The sequence below is a fragment of the Atractosteus spatula genome, chromosome 28 (assembly GCF_055471065.1).
Source record: "Atractosteus spatula isolate fAtrSpa1 chromosome 28, fAtrSpa1.hap1, whole genome shotgun sequence".
In the NCBI taxonomy this organism is placed as follows: Eukaryota; Metazoa; Chordata; class Actinopteri; order Semionotiformes; family Lepisosteidae; genus Atractosteus; species Atractosteus spatula.
The window spans coordinates 11,546,706-11,562,824 of record NC_142733.1 but is presented as its reverse complement, the minus strand read 5'-3'; the positions used below and the strand labels follow the sequence as shown (position 1 = coordinate 11,562,824).

The 16,119-nt window shown below is 38.6% G+C and overlaps 1 protein-coding gene across 1 annotated transcript in view; it reads left to right on the top strand.

Annotated features, from left to right (window-relative positions):
• kdm4b (lysine (K)-specific demethylase 4B) overlaps nt 1-16,119 on the top strand; it is a 129,717-nt gene that overhangs the window by 73,961 nt on the left and 39,637 nt on the right. Inside the window, exon 9 of the mRNA XM_088907842.1 lies at nt 13,596-13,792. Coding sequence (XP_088763968.1) covers nt 13,596-13,792 — 197 coding nt within the window. The remainder of the gene's footprint in view (nt 1-13,595; nt 13,793-16,119) is intronic.

Below are 16,119 nucleotides of genomic sequence, written 5' to 3'. Positions count from 1 at the left end.
CTGTGATCCAGCTGCACTCTCAGTAACTCACTTGAATAAACCCTTAAAGTGGACTGATTGATATTTACATTCATCTATTCTTTTTGCTTTTTGTTTTCAGCTTTTCAAATGCTTTTTACAAGTATTTTTTATGACCTGAAAAAGACAGTTGTATATAACAAGGGCAATCCTGAAGTGAACAAAGCAGAGGATGCTCTTTGGAACGAGTGATAGGTGCTTTCACTCGCAGTGTTTTTTTGCTTCTTGCTGCCTACAGTAGAACAGCTCTTCAGCGAAACCTCTCATCCAGCTGCACTGTGAGTTATTAGCAGCTGGAGCTGTCCTCTTCTTGTTAAAGGAAAAGACGTACTGCAGTCTCAGCCTGGGATTAACACTTCTGTCGGCCCTGGGTTAATATATTTTGATGCCCCCTGCTTGCAAGTCTTAAACCCAGTTAAAACAAAATTGTTCATTCCCATGTTAGTGAATTATATGTAGTTAAGATATATTAAAATTCTTAAGTATGAAACACTATTTTACAATTAAAACCAATTTAACATTATCTCTTTAAAAACTAATAACCAGGCATTTAGAACTCGGCATTTCTTTACATAAAGGGATGTGGGTTCTGGAAGAATTTGCCTAGCAGTAGGTGGCGCTCCACCTGCGCAGTGAGTGTTGTCTGGCAGACCACGGCCTCGAGGACACACCTCTGCACTAAAAGAACGATGTCTTGTACGCATAACTGCTGTGGCGCAAACAAGTCAGTTAATATAACAGGTAGGTCACACAAAGCAACGTAAAACTGAGCAAATTATACAGCATATATAGTGTGAAACACTACCGTGTTGGTACAGGTCATAAAATATTTTATTTCAGCCTGATCTGCCCTTCTGGAGTGTAAAAACGTAAGAAAAACAAAGGCTTTTTATGCAAACATTTCAATTACCTAGTTGCAAAATTGACTTTGGAACTATCAGATTGCACAATGCAAATTGTGGTATAATTGTGATAAAGCTGTGTGATGTTGATTACATAATTGCTGACCCAATTAGCCAATTAGAGAGGATATTATTGCGGTAATTTACTTTTTATCATGGAGTAAATAACCACAACGGTTATTATAAGACCAATAACAAAGCACAATCCCTACCAATCCCTATACTTGTTTGGAACCTTCAGATGAAAAGATGCAATCAGAGACCAACATTGCCTGAGCCTGGAAACAACTTCTCTTGTTTCAAGATATTTTATACTATCGGCTAGATGGCCTTTTTTCATTCATAACCTTAATATACGTTTTTGAGGGTATTATTGAAAGAGGATGATTTTCTGTAATTGTGCTGGGAATTTGAGACTCCCTCCAGGCTTTCAGATCAGTGTTAACGTGAGATTAAAGTCCTTTAGAAGAGGCCCACAGGATCAGATGGAAAACAAAAAAGGTATAAGAGACGGTATACAAATGCAAAAAACATGTTGAATAAAATCATGTTTTGCCATTGCCATTTAACCCTAGCAGATGAAGGTGGGAATTAAGAGAAGCAGTTACAATGTACAGTGGACATGAATATTGATCAGTTTTTCATCCACTCAAAATGCTAAAGCAGACAACTTCAAGTTGTACAACTTCTCTTTCCACCTTTCGTGCATGTAAGCCAGTCACCCTTATTATAGCTCAACAGTGTGAAACAGCTGACTTTACCAGTGACTCAGATGTATTATTGAATCTTATAATTAACTGACTGACCTTACTGATTTACTGATAACATGTTCTTCAAATATATGCATTGATTTTACTATGTTTCCAGTTTTAAAAACTTTCAGGTTATCAGCTTTTGGTTTTATGATTTTTGCAATGTTTCATGCAAGTGATAAATTATATTCTGGGGTTGATTAGTACTCATTAATTAGAAGAACAAGAAAGCCCTATGTTTATAACATTTTATTGCTATGCACTGGTGCATGTTCTACCTGGGATTTGTGGAGTTTTCTTCATGTGCATCGGTTTCCCTCCACCATCCCAACATGTGCTGAATAGGTATGCTGCCAGGATGAGCTCCAAGTTTGTGGAACCATTATCAGGAATAACCGACTTTCCAAAAATGAACATTAAAGTGTAACACAATTAACTCTGAATTATCTAATGGGTAATTTGAAATGTTCAATACAAAATATGCTGCTTTTTTTTTTACTAATGCTGAGATCCCTGCGTCAATTAGCCACCAACAGTGAAATGAGCAAGATGGGTCTATTGGTGTTTTGTTTGGTCTTTTGTTATATATTTTATACTCTTATATAGTTGCATTATTGTTCGCATGTTTCACAAAAACATAATACCAATTACATCCACCATAAAAGGTTCTACCTTGTCTATGAAAATGAAACCATGGTAGTTTTTACAGATGGCCACTTCAGTAAATTATCATCTTAGGAAATGAAAGAAATTATTTTGAGCAAATATCAGGCTCCTGACACTGACCTAGTATAGGGTTTCATGGTTTTGTCATGCAATATAAAATAAAAAAAATTGGTTCTGATGGGAGCCATTAACTGTCCAGATTAATACAGTAGTTACATTATAATGTTTTTTACTGCAGATTTTTAAAAAGTTTATTTCAAAATGAACATTTAAAATAAACATTAAAAAATAATTAAACATTAATAGTATTTTTTAAGGTACCTCCGGAGTCCAAGGTATTAAATGGAAAAAATTATGAAATAGCTCTTTGGCTTATTCTGTGGCTATCTTTTAGCATTTCTATAGTTAAAAGGAAAAAAAATTCATTCATAAGATCCCAGAACAGAAACGATGCTTTTCTTCAAAATGTTTTAACTTAATTTCTCATACAGTACTGTAGTTAAGAACATGGGCGGAGCATCAAAAGAAATGCATCACACTTTTCGTGTATGGTTTTAGTGAATAATAATGAATCGTGATTGCGTCTAGTTCACCCTCATGGACATCACAACAATATACCAACTGTTATCCATACCAATTGATGGAGAGGTCCAGGTCTGATCTTCTCAGCAGGAGAGTCTAGTTGCTACAGAAATCTTGTACTGATTTTATGGCAACTTGACTGCACAGTGTTCCATTGATCCGTCCTCGGATCTCACTCTGCCCTCTCTGGGGGCTCGTCCTGACAACATTACAGGTGGGCTGCGTGTCCTCATGTTGCTCGTGCAAGGCCAGGTTTCTTGCAAAGTGAGAATGGGACAGTTGTCGTGGATCTCATGCTCTTCAGGAAATAACCATATGAGATGAGTTGAATGATTTTTTTAAACTTTCTTATTTATGCTATATTTGCAGTAAAGCTATTATTTTTGAAAAATATAGAGATCAAAGTTATGTAGCTCTTAGAGCTGTTCTGGTTCCAATAGTGCTATGGTAACCTTAATTGCACAGAATACTGATGCTTCACATCTTTCTTATTACAAAAATGAGTTTTATTGTAACATTTATTTTAAGGTTCACTTTCCTCATGCTTTGAGCTTATGTTTTAGGTAAGCAGATTTGGATGTAACAGATGATTTCTTTGGAGGTGAAATGGAACGGAATAAACTTTTTTCCCCTCTAATTATAAATATGACCTTCATACATGAAGTTCTATAATAAATTAATGCTGCATTCAAAAAGTCAACTGTCCGATAAGAATTTTTTTTGAGCAACAGTGAATTTCTACAGAAATAATTTTTGATTCTGTTTAAAAAAACAATTTCGGCTGTTTGAAATTGTTCTATCTTACTGAAATAGCCAGAAACTGGTTACGATCCCCCTGTGAGTGGGATGCCTTGGTTAAGTGTGCTAGGCTGAAGCCCCTCAGGTCTGATGGGGTGGAGCTGCAGGTGGTGGCCCTGCACTGCGCTGGCCTGATGCCGAGCGCTTGGTGCTCCTTTCCCACCCTGTTGCCAGGCTGCCAGCTGCAGTGGGACATGCTTTGCCAGAGTCACCTACTGTTTTAATGTTTTTTTCTGGAGAGATGTCCCACTCTAAAGAAATCTCATCAAGCTCTCAGGAGAAAGCAGTAACAAGTGGCACCAGAAAACAAACCAGAGAAACGTAATGAGCCCCTTCTTCAAAATCCCCTTGGGGCTGTGTACCTGGCTCCAGTGAACATGAGCATTTGCTCACTAGATTTTAACCCACTTGGCGCTACCAGCTGGATGTAGACAACGTACACTTCAGTTAAGTCGCCTATACACAATGTTTTTACTTCCTTTGTTTCTAATCCGTTATTTGTCATCCACGCCCCTGTAAATCGTTGTATTTTATTTTCTGAAGACTATCTTTTGAATTTGTGAAAATACTTATTGCCTCCTGAAGCAATTTTACAGAAGTGTTATGAGATGGAAAGCGTGTCGGATATGAAGAGGGTTAATTTTCTAGACTTTTTCAATTAGGTTTATTATGTGACCCTTAAGCCCAAATGGAGCTTTATCTTTAAATTTGTAGGACTGGTGTACTTTACCAGTAGTGGTAATTTCATGTAGCCTCCCATAGTTTCACATCAGAGCACTTATCCGATGTATAAAACCTTAGGTTCCATTTTGAGACGGCATCTGCATTTATTATTTTTTGTAATGAATCTCTGCTTCTTGGCTGAAGTTGAGAGTTGGAAGGATTCGCTCCCAGAAATCGTGAAGTCGTAATGGCCGCTCCTGCTGTTGCTCTTAAACGTGCGTTCTGAGCCAGAAAGCAGCTTTCATTAGCCACCTGCTGTCTTTCAGATTTCATTTTTCTAACTTTTTCACCCCTCTTTTTAATTTATTGATGCTTTCTTCCAGGCCCCGGCATCAAGCCTTACAATTCAATTGCAATTTCTGTTTACAGTCTTTTGCCCATGAGGTCCTGTTGCAGAGATCATATAAATACTGTAACTTCTCTGTGCTGTAAAACTGTAGTGAACATTAAAGATCTTAACTATGGCAAAGTAAAGCATGGAGTAAATCTGGCTGTGAGACTCTTGATCCTTCGCAGCTGACTGCTGTGTGCAGTACAGACAGAAGGTGCTAAAAGACAATGTCTAATCTCAGTGGCTGCCTCTGCCAGAAGAAACAAGGTGGTCTATAGCAGTTGTGGGTTGTTTACGTATTCCACAAGTCCTGTGTGAATGTTCAAATCTTAGTTTTGTGACTCTGTGGACTGTGTTTTGAGAAACAAAATCACCTGTTTCTCACAGCTGATATAAACTTGTGTACTTGCAAACGCAAAACATCCCTATACCTTTGATCTTGGGGGGGTTTCCAGCAGGTTTTATGGAGGTAGAATCCCAAAACGCGGGCAATGTTAACTTGTCAAAAGAAATGGCAAGTTCCACAGTGACCCGTAACCAGCACTTTCCCCTTCTTATCAGTGGAGAAGGGGGTAAGCAGTTTATTACGCACTAACTGGTGTAATAAAATGCAGTATTTAAATGGAAATAACATAATGCAATCCAACCCATCTTGGATGTTTTATTTAAAATTGACAAGAGTAGAAAAGCATGAATTTGTTTTAGAATAATCTCTTGTTAAATTTTGTACTTCTTAAATCTTTATCGTTTCTTTCAGAAAGTTGGGAGCAATTTCTGCTTGGTGGAGGGAAAAAGCTTTGACGTTTACCTCCTTACAGATATGGCACTCAACTTTGTGGAAGTTTTTTCTAAAACGTTGCCCACTGGTGCTACTTATGACTGAAGTTGTTCATCGCTTTCAGCCCAGTGCTTCCCCAGTGGTTACTCCAGTAGTTGTATAAGACTGAGATTAGAAACTAAAATAGTTCAGGTTTCTGGAAAATGAAATGGTTGTTTTAATAAGGGAGTTGATAAGCTGACGCCATGAAGGAAGATTTTTTTGGATCTCGTGCTCAGGCTCCGGATGGCTGATGTGACTCGTGGCAGACTTAATGAGTTCCCATAAAATCCTATGATACCTAAAAACACGATGGATTTCATTTAATTCCAGGGCGCAGGAGAAAGAGCTATAATTATCGTGTTTGTAGGAACATGCTGAGTTTCTTGCAGATCTCCTAATGGAGGAAGTCATTAAATCTGCACCACCACGAAGTCAATAATGACTGCTTGAGTGGAGGGTCTCCTCATTTTTCTAGTTAGTCCCAGGCGGCCACACAACACGGCAGCATTTTCATATAGTCATTAACAATGGAAGCACATGGATGCTGTTCAATATATATATATATTTTGTTTTTGTGGCTCGGTTGCTTTTTGGGTAAAATTAAAAGCTTTGGTGTTGCAGCAGAGACCACTCCTAAATGTAGATGGGGCTGTCTTTGATCTTTCGATTTTCATGTTGAAGGTATACATGTACAGATGCTTACAGCATGTGTCCTATCAACTGCTGGCCAAACTCTCTAATTCTTCTGGCTCTTGGGACAAATCTCATCCTGTTCTTTTAATCAGATAATTGTTTTTTTGGAAGGTAAAAACAATTGCCAATTACTTTAGAGTTATTTATATGTAAATGTATAGAATGGATTCAGAATGTTATCACCTTCAGTGAGTGATAAATGTAGCTAGTAAGTGAAGTAAGATAAGTTAAGAGAACTTTGTTTTTGGATTCAGATACCGGTATTGTAAACCCTTACATACTGTACTTGGCTCCTTCAGTCAATGGATCATTTTGTTTCTAGTAACCAGTCCATCTACAATGGCATCTAAATTCTTCTCTTGAGGATTCTGAACAGCCAAGTCAGATCCCCTCATAAATTTTATTTGCTCAGCAGTCAAAAGCACATTTAATTTTTTATCCTGTCTGAATACATTCCTTTAAGTCCATGCATGTATCTTGTCTCTCTTCTCTAAGGAGCTTTCATCACGTACAGTGTTTGCTAATCCTATTTAATCTTGTCTGTAAACTTAACTAGGTTACTTACAAACTCTAGATGAAATAAATTAAGGGCAGTGTTCCTAATATAGATCCCTGTTGTACCCCATTACTTCACTCACCCATTTACCACTTATCTTTATTCCCTTTAACCTTGTATTTTTATTGCCTGGCTTGCAGTTTAATCTTTTATGCAGTTTTAATCTTTTATAAGAAACTTTGTCAGTGCTCTAGCCAGCTTACTGTACTGATGATTAACTTTGTCAGCCTGCTTAGATGACTTTAGAACTGAAGACTAAAGTTATGAAGATTCTCTTTTAGCAAATGTCAATCTTATATTGGCCACTGATGGTCCTGAAATTTTAGTCTGGTGCTCCCCAGGTGCTCTGTTGCTTCTGTCTTCCTTACTTTGCCATAATTGAGGCGTTCTTTCTTTTAGGGAGTTCGACAGTGTCAGTAAGAAATCTGTCGTTAGCCATGTCTACAGTTTCGGTTTTGTGAGGATGTCCCTGGTGGCTCATCCATCCATCTTCTGGCTACTTTATCTAATTCAGGGTCGCAGGGGAGCAAAGCCTCTCCTGGGAAAAGACGAGCGCAGGGCAGAGTACACCCCGGCAGGACGCCAGTCCTCTACGGGGCAGGGTACACCCCGGGCAGGATGTCAGTCCTCTGCAGGGCAGGGTACACCCTGGAAAATATTAAATCTTCCATAATGTATCATTTACAAAAATATTTGTGATTTCATGAGGCTGCATTGTAATGTACGTATATGTGGATGTCGTTTTTAGCACTATGCCCTCTCATGTTTTTATTTACAAGCCTGACCCATGTAGTTCTGAGACCTTTGATTTATCTTTCTGGTGTACAGTACCACACCTCTTCATTTTATGTCTCTCCAGTACATTGCACATCTGCTAATATCTGCTGTATTTGTTACTATTGCTCTTCATGAGCCGTGTTTCTGTGATGACATGTTTGTAGGCTAGCTAGGTAGCTTCCATTTCTTGCAACTTGTTTCTTGTTCTGGCTCTTAAATGTAAGATCTGGATGATCTGGTCCTTTTGACATGTTCATTCCTTGGACTTTGTTTTTTATTCTCCCCCTGGTTATTGTCTTTGGATTCTGCACATTTCCATGGTCCCATGGTCTTGTTTTTCGGTTCTGATGGATTTGATTATCTTAATTTTTCATGTTCCAGGAATGTTAGATCTGATGTTATTGAAATAATTTTCAGCTCTTTCCACTTAAGGTACATGCCGTGTGTAATACAGTATGATGACTTCTTCATATCTCATACTCTCGCCCAGAGGAATAATATATTAGGATCATGATAAGGATGTCTGTGACTTGCCCAGGTTGTACAAAGTTAACCTTCATACAACATGAATAAGACGGAGTCAAATACACACCGTTGTTTTTGTGGTGTGAAAGTCCAGAAAAATTAAGTAGACTGTGTTGCATTTATCCTAGGCGAGTTTTTAGCAGGAGTAGTTTAATGTAATTTTTAGTTCTCAGATTTATTGTGACTTTTGATGGTCAAATTATCTAGAAATGTTTAACTTGCTACAATGCATACAGTATAAAAGTAATGAAGGAGGAGCTTTGTGTGTTATAAGCATAAAAAAGAGGTTACATGTTAAATCATGTGTGTTTTCATCTAAATTTGTATTTGTGAAACTTTATAACCCAGGCTACTCTGTAAAGAATCAGAGCTTATTTTCCAATTGCTGAAGAAATTTGCTCTGGGATTTCGCTATCACCTTTCAGGGACATTTAATATATAATTTCTTCCTGATCACACACAGCCTTTTTCTACTGCACCATTAGCAGAAATTAGTTTCCTGTTCTAATGTTTTGAAGTATTTTGAACTGGATTGGAGCCCAGAACACCAGAAGGGATAGGTTTTAAATGGTAACAAAACTTTGTTTAGCCAACTTAAAAAAACTAAAGAACCAAACTTATTTTGGCAGATGGTATGAGTTCTCCTCTCTGAAAACTAGCTTTAGCTGCAGCTAATGAAGCACACAAACAATTGTTACTGCTAAGTTATATTTAATATTCAGTATGATGCCTCAAAGCAATAAGCTTATACCGTACTATGTTTAAAAGTAAGAATTGATAGTGTACCACTGTAACAATACAAAAGAACATTAGTCACATAAAAAACTTAGAAATTCAAGACGTAATAGAATTAACTAGGGCCCTGTGTACCTCTGTTTGCGCGAGTCTGGAGGATGCCAGAAGCCGAATTTCAGTGGCAGTAGCAGACAGGTCCTGATATCACGTTTTTCTATATATCCTCTGAGAGGGTGGCATTTCTCAGCTGCTGGATATGACACATTAAATTTCCATTTGATGACAACTCTGTAATGAGATTTCTGTAGCTTTTCTCGTTGCCTAGTCACTAAACTGCACTGGTGGTGAGTGGGTAATCGGGCTGTAGTTTTAGGGCATGCAGAACTCCTGGCATCTCATTAATGTATAATGGCAGGAACATTTGGACATTATCTCTCCTCAGCCATAGCGGAGGACCTGCCCGTTGATCTTTTTTTCTTGTAGCTAGAAGGCAGAAATTACATGAATTGCCAGATGTATTCATGCATAAAGGACTGTTATACGCTGTATTTTTTATATAAAAGATGCAACTTTTTGGGGGCAAGGGAAGTGCAGTTTAGTTTCTGGTGGGCTGTACCTGTAGTCTTAAGTGACATTTTTCTCAATGTGGATTTTGATTTTAGGAGATGTCCAGCATTAACCCCCTTTTATCCCCCCTTGTGGTGCTTGAGAGGCTAGAGAGACTTTGATCAAAAGGAACTGTAACAAGGTCTGTAAATAACTGACTGCTAAGTTGACAAAGAAGATGATTTTGCCTCCTCAGACTTTACATGCTACCACTGCTGAAGGCACGCAAAAAAGTGTCTGTAGATATTATTTTATCCGGACTGATGTTGCCTATTAAACACCCAGAAACTTCAAATTGGGCTAGATACCTGAATTCTTCCAATGTATCACAGCATGGGAGAGCAAAGCAGGTAGTTGAAAGAAAATGTTGAATAGAATAATCTTGATCTGTGGATAAAAAAATATTTATCTCTAAATGGTACCATCTTTCTCTGTCTTTTCAGTCTTATTGCTTAATTCACTTCTGACACATGATCGATAATTAAGCCCCTCTCACCCCTGGTTTCCATTGAGAAAATCTGTTTAATTGCTTTTGCTTTGGCAACATTCTCATAAAAGTTCATTTTGCTGTCAAAAGGAACATCATGCTTCCTCAGAAACCCTTTGTCAGAACGGTGTGACTGTTGCCTTTGTGTGTGATCCTGTGTCTCTTCCATCTCTTCAAATGGATCCCGGAATTGCAGGTAGTAATGTAATCTCCAAGGGCGAGCGATCAGAAAATTGCATGGGTGAGGTTTTAACAGTGTAGTTTATTCATGGGCTGTTGGGGTAAGCGAAAGGCAGAGTGGAGTAGCGCCAGAGGTAAATGCTATTAAAATAACAGAAAACCAGGGAAGCAGTTCTCCGCTTCTTGACAGAGCACTGGCATGTCTGACTTGGGAACCTGTCAGCAGTAAGAATGAAAATTCCCCCATCTGCTCTGAGCTCGGAGTGGAGCTCAGCCAAGCATTGAGAACTCCAGCTTTGCTTTTGAGCATTCTCACACACCGGCAAACCCAGTGGAGATACAAGTGTGTAGTGTGTAATTGACATTTCTATTTTATCCGAAGACCACTCTGAAGAACTAAAAGTTTTTAGAAAGCAGTAAACTGACTGCTGTAGAGCTACGTGAGCTGGTTTTTATTTCTTTCACTGCTTGCCTTAGTTACTGAGAGAGAGCTGGTATAATTTGTTGCGTTTTGGGAGAGTTGCAGTTGCTCTGTGGTCAGCAGGAGACAGAGGCTCAGTACGTTCTGGCTCTCACTCACCATTTAAGTTCTCTGGGCTGGATCTTACTCCCTGCACAAAATTAAGCCGGTGAGCCCAAGACTGTTCACTTCACCTGTGGTTCACCTGGATAAAGATTCTGCATGAGCAGCAGGTCCTTGGCAAACATTGGGCACTGAATGAGTGGCACAGTGAACTTGGGTCTAAAAATGTCAGGATGTGAACAAACTGAGTAAAAGAAAAAATAGCACTTTACTTCTTGTGCAGAGTCACGGTTCACAATCCCAAGTGCTACCCACCAGGGCCCGTCACCGTACTAGCAATGTAGAAGAAGAAGCAAGCCTTCATCTTATATTCAATATGGGTATGATAAATATACTTTAATGGAGGGAATGTAGCTTAATTACTGCAATGGTGTCTACACCTGGTAAGATCTACCAAACCAGTCCAGGTCCAGAACAAATGAAACTCCAGCATACTTGTGCCTTTTCCATTTCCAGTGATCGTGAAGAAGGGAAATATTTTGTATAAAAACCCTGTGATTACAGAGGCAGAATGAAAGGAGCAACAGACAACTGGTGGGGATTAAACTGAATCCTTTTATAAAGTACTCTGGAGCTGAAAAACAGGCTTTTGGTTCATGTTCATTTTTTAAAATATTTTCTTAGCTTTACCTGGACTAGAAGGAATTAAAAAATTAAAAGTTGAAAATGGGAAAGATCACAAATGCCTGCTGTAAGTGTGCTGGATGTTGTGGTGTGAATGAGTGGCACTGTAGCCTGGGCAAAGAACAGGCAGGTTCTACTTATTCACCTTCCAAACCTGCGAGAGAACAGCAAACCTGGCATTTTGCAAACATTTTTTTACACTTTAAACTCCCTGTGTATGTGACACAATTTTCAATGTGTTCTCCCTTTATTAGATTTTGTGACCCCCTCCCCCCTATAAGAAAGCAAAATTGTTCCTTGGTAGGCACATGCGATTGCTCCTAATAAATCCTTTAGGTTTCACGGCTGTTTGTTTATATTGCTTGGTGAGGTTTTTGCTGTTTTATTACCAGTTTGTAGATCCCAACCCCCTACATCTCCCCCAGCCACAGCCTCCCATTTTTTGAAGAATGTTCACGGTAATTGAACTCAAGGCTTTCAGCTCAGTTCATGAAATAAAGCAAAAATGTAATACATGAAACCAGGGCACAAAGAGAATTAGTTTTTTTGTTGTTGTTTTTTCAAAGGAGCCCCTGCAGTCTTTGGATTAAGTCATACATTTTTTAACATTGTGCAGCTAATGTGATATGGGCTGAGGTTAGAGGCTTCATTCGATTTGTACTGGCTTGCCTGTTGCCACCAATGTCATAATTACCTCCAAACAACAGTCAAAATGTCATGGGAGATCCAGTTTAATCCTGTTTTGCTTTAGGGTCCAGTGTAGCGTGTAATGATAGTATTTTTTTAGATGGAAAATTTTATTTGTCATAAATACTACCTGTAGGAACTCTTGCGGACACAAGTACCGGAACTCTATATCGAAACGACGTTAGCTTCTGTTGGTATTTATAAGAGCTGACTTTACCAAGCTCTCATTCATTTTAATGGCTGATAGTTAAGGTGTTGTGCTGAATTATTGAACACTCCAGGTGCCTGAATTTCTGTTACAGCTACTTAATTACAGGTGACCTATTTGCAGATTGTTCCCCAGCCACTGTTTTTGACAGGTTATGACTTGATCTTTTTATGTGCAAATGAAGGAAATGCAGAGTGCTGTTCAGTGGGTGTTAAACAGAATTACAGGATAAGACCATGAACCAGAAAGTAAAGCCTTTATAGTCTGAGCCCAATTGTCTTGCTTTTATTTTTCCATGTTGTGTGTCTTTGTTACTTCCAGCTTTCCTGTCCTCTGGTGTGGTTGCTAATACAGTTATTTCTGCGAAACGCGAGATTCCATAATACAAATTGGCTGTAATGCAACTGGTTCGGAAAGCTGTTTCCTGAACACGGGTGCATGTAGGCTATAACACTGCAAGTCACATGCAGAGTCCAAACGGGCTCCTCTACTATATTTTCATTCTTTGGAGACATTGATATAAATATTGCTGCTCCATTGAGCGGCAAGGGTATGAAGCATTCTGCTAGTGGTAAAAAAAAAAAAGGAAAGCTATTACTCTGGAACAAAAGCTTGATCTTAAAGTGATATTAGCGAAACGGAAGAACATGATATCATGTACACTACTGCGCTTAGTAGTGCGCATTGTTAAAGTAAAAAAAATATGCTGTCTCGCCTCTCTCCAATGCAGAATGTAAATACTGATGCATATTATGCCTTATCTATTTTTCAGTGTTTTCTGTTTAATATTATCACAAATACACATGTAGATGTAATACATTCAATCTAATAATTATTCTATTGAACATGACCAATTACTATAGAAAATATGATTTTATTATTGTAAATCTGTTCTCTCTACCCCCTAACTTCTTAATTCCCATTGAACCAATGGTTTCTGTAACAAGATTTTCTGTATTGCGGTGTTTTCCAGGAACGCAAATCTCACATTGTAGAAGAAATGGCTATATTGTAGTGCTAGGGGGCTTGTGCCAAGAAAGCATGTGGAACCATAAATAACAGATACTCTGTATGCTGTGTGTATTACTGGGCTTATGTTTGCCACTGGACAGTTTATATATCTGTTTTAGTCACCCAAGACATACTGTAACTATAGTTAGGATGTTTTTTAAAATCAATTAAAAGAAACCTAAGCATTCACTGTATCAACATGTCGCACATTTTAATTCATTCAGTGCTAGCTTGTCATAAGTGGAGCTATAAGCTGGTCCAGTGTGTCTGTAATAAGCCATAAAGAATTTTCTCCTAGTCTTCAAAGCAAGTTTCCCTTGTGCTTTCACAGTGCACGTGTCGGAAGGATATGGTGAAGATCTCGATGGATGTGTTTGTGCGGTGCCTGCAGCCTGACCGCTATGACCAGTGGAAGCAGGGGAAGGATGTGACGGCGCTGGATCACCTGAAGCCCACTGACCTCACCAGCCCCGAGCTGGAACTGTGGTGGGAGAGACGGGCCATGTTGAAGGACAAGCTGCTGCGAAGGTATTGGCCCATTGAAAAAGATGCCCCTTACATGGCAACGCTAACATTACACAGACCACGATTGGCCAGGACACCAGGGGAACACCCCTGCTGAGATCTTTAATGGCCACAGGATTAGGGCCTTGGTTGTATGTCTCATTCAAAGGATGGCACCTTTTATAGTGATGAGGATAGAGTCATCACTATACAGGGGCATTAGGACCCACACTGACTGCAGAGTGAGTGCCCCATGCCGGCCCCACTAACACCTCTTCAAGCAGCAACCTTAGTTTTTTCCAGGTTTCCCATCTAGGTATTGACTGGGCTCACACCTGCTGAGCTTCACTGAGTAACCAGTTGTGAATTGCAGGTGATGGTCATTTGATCCATTTTGGTTTCACTGCTGCTGTTAGGTGCCTTGCTCAAAGATGCAGTCCTTATGTTATTCCCACTTGATGAAAAAATAAATTTTGTTTAAGGATTTACGTTTACCAGTGTAAGTGAAACAGGAGAATGAATGTGACAGTGAATTTCTCTAATGCAGTATCTACTGCAGCCTAGGTATTATCCTCAGTTAAGGACTTGTTCAAAGCCATTGAGCTGCAGTGACTGAACTCACTCCACGCAAAATAGCTTTTTGCAGTAACTGGACTAGAAAATCAGTAAGATACCGGATTGAAAAGCTGCACGCTCCTTTGCACTCTGTTGTTTCTTGTCATTTGGTAACCATTACTGTTGCTGATTTTCAGCACACAATGTAGAAGGCACCTTTTACCTGTTTTTACTTAAAATGGATTCCTCTGCTTTGGTAGTTCTCATCACCTTTTCTTAATACCACATTAATTCTGGAAAACCAGTACTATTGCCCTTATTCATTCAAATGTGCCCTTCAGTTCCCTGTCATCACATTTATGTGGGCTACAGCTACATATTTTTATCTACTGGCCTGATTCCTGTCTTCAAGGTGAGAATGAATTTACATGTAACTTGAGACATTACATGAGACTAGATTACTTGAGTGGTTTAAAAATAAAAAGATGCAGCATATGCTCAACAATAAGCCCAAAATATGACGCAAAACCAAAAAAACCAAACTGATCAGGGAGCACGCTGGAGAATGAACTGGCCAAAGCTACAGTGCTTATGTGGCTGTTGATTAGATTTTACTGATTGACTTACTGCGAACTGGAACCAAATCAAACAAATGGAAAAATACCTTGTTATTTATAGAAATGTATAGAAAAGAAATACTAAGTAATATTTAGACAACTTTAAAGTAGAAACACAAATTTGTACTGAAAGGATTTCTCTGTTCCACTGGCTTTTCTCAGAAATAGTTTCAAAATCATTTGAACTTCACTTTAAAACTAAGAACCTGCATTTTTATTTATTTATTGGCTTGTTGACTGTGGAGAGCTCTCGTCTTTAATTTACTGTAGCATAGGCCAGTGGTTTGAGAAATTAGAAATTTCCAAAGTTGCTTTTCTGTGAACAAAGCAGGGTGGGAGGCGCTGGGCTGAGAAGAACGACTGAAGTTTCTCCGCCATCTCGGTTTGCATAATGGGAATTGATCACGGCTGCGGCTAATTGGTCAACAGGAGCAAAAGCCAATACACACGACAGAGTCCTGGAATGCTCTAATTGGATTAGAAAATATTATGAATGACCTGCCAATAAAAGCAGGATTTTTCTCTATTCATTACTAACACGCAATTAGGAGAGAATTATATAATGCACTGAAGCACAATAGTTGGGAGTAGTAAAAAAAAAAAAGATACTTGGGATCACCTGAGACAATGAATTTACCTTTTAAAGAAGGCCACTTTTTTGTTCTCCAAATCAGGATTGTGATTTTATTTTCCATCCCTGCACTACATAAATCATTTTTTCCAGACATAGTTTTAATTTGTGTCTCCTGGTTTGTTTTTCATGTTAATCCTTGATTAAGAAGTCCACTTTGTCGACTTTGTCAGTATGTGTAAGGATTTGAGTTACCTGGGTTGTCTTCTGTCACTGGTTTTGGCAGCTATTAGCTATTATATAGGACATTCCTATTAGCCTGGAAATATCTTTCATTATTGATTCTAGGGTAGCAGTACTTTTTTTGTACCATGGTGTTCAAAATCATAAGAGGTCTTACAAGTATGTTGTGCCATCTTAACATTAGTGATTTTAATTCTGCACTTAAATTAAATATACTAAGATTGTTTGCCTTTCTTTATTGCTTCCTTATATTATTTAGATATGGAATATCTATCCAACTTCAGTTCATCTTTGAAAGATTGAAGCGCTGTTCAAACTGTTTCTGTTGTCTGCACTTGCCTATATTACATGTGTAAACTCCGCTT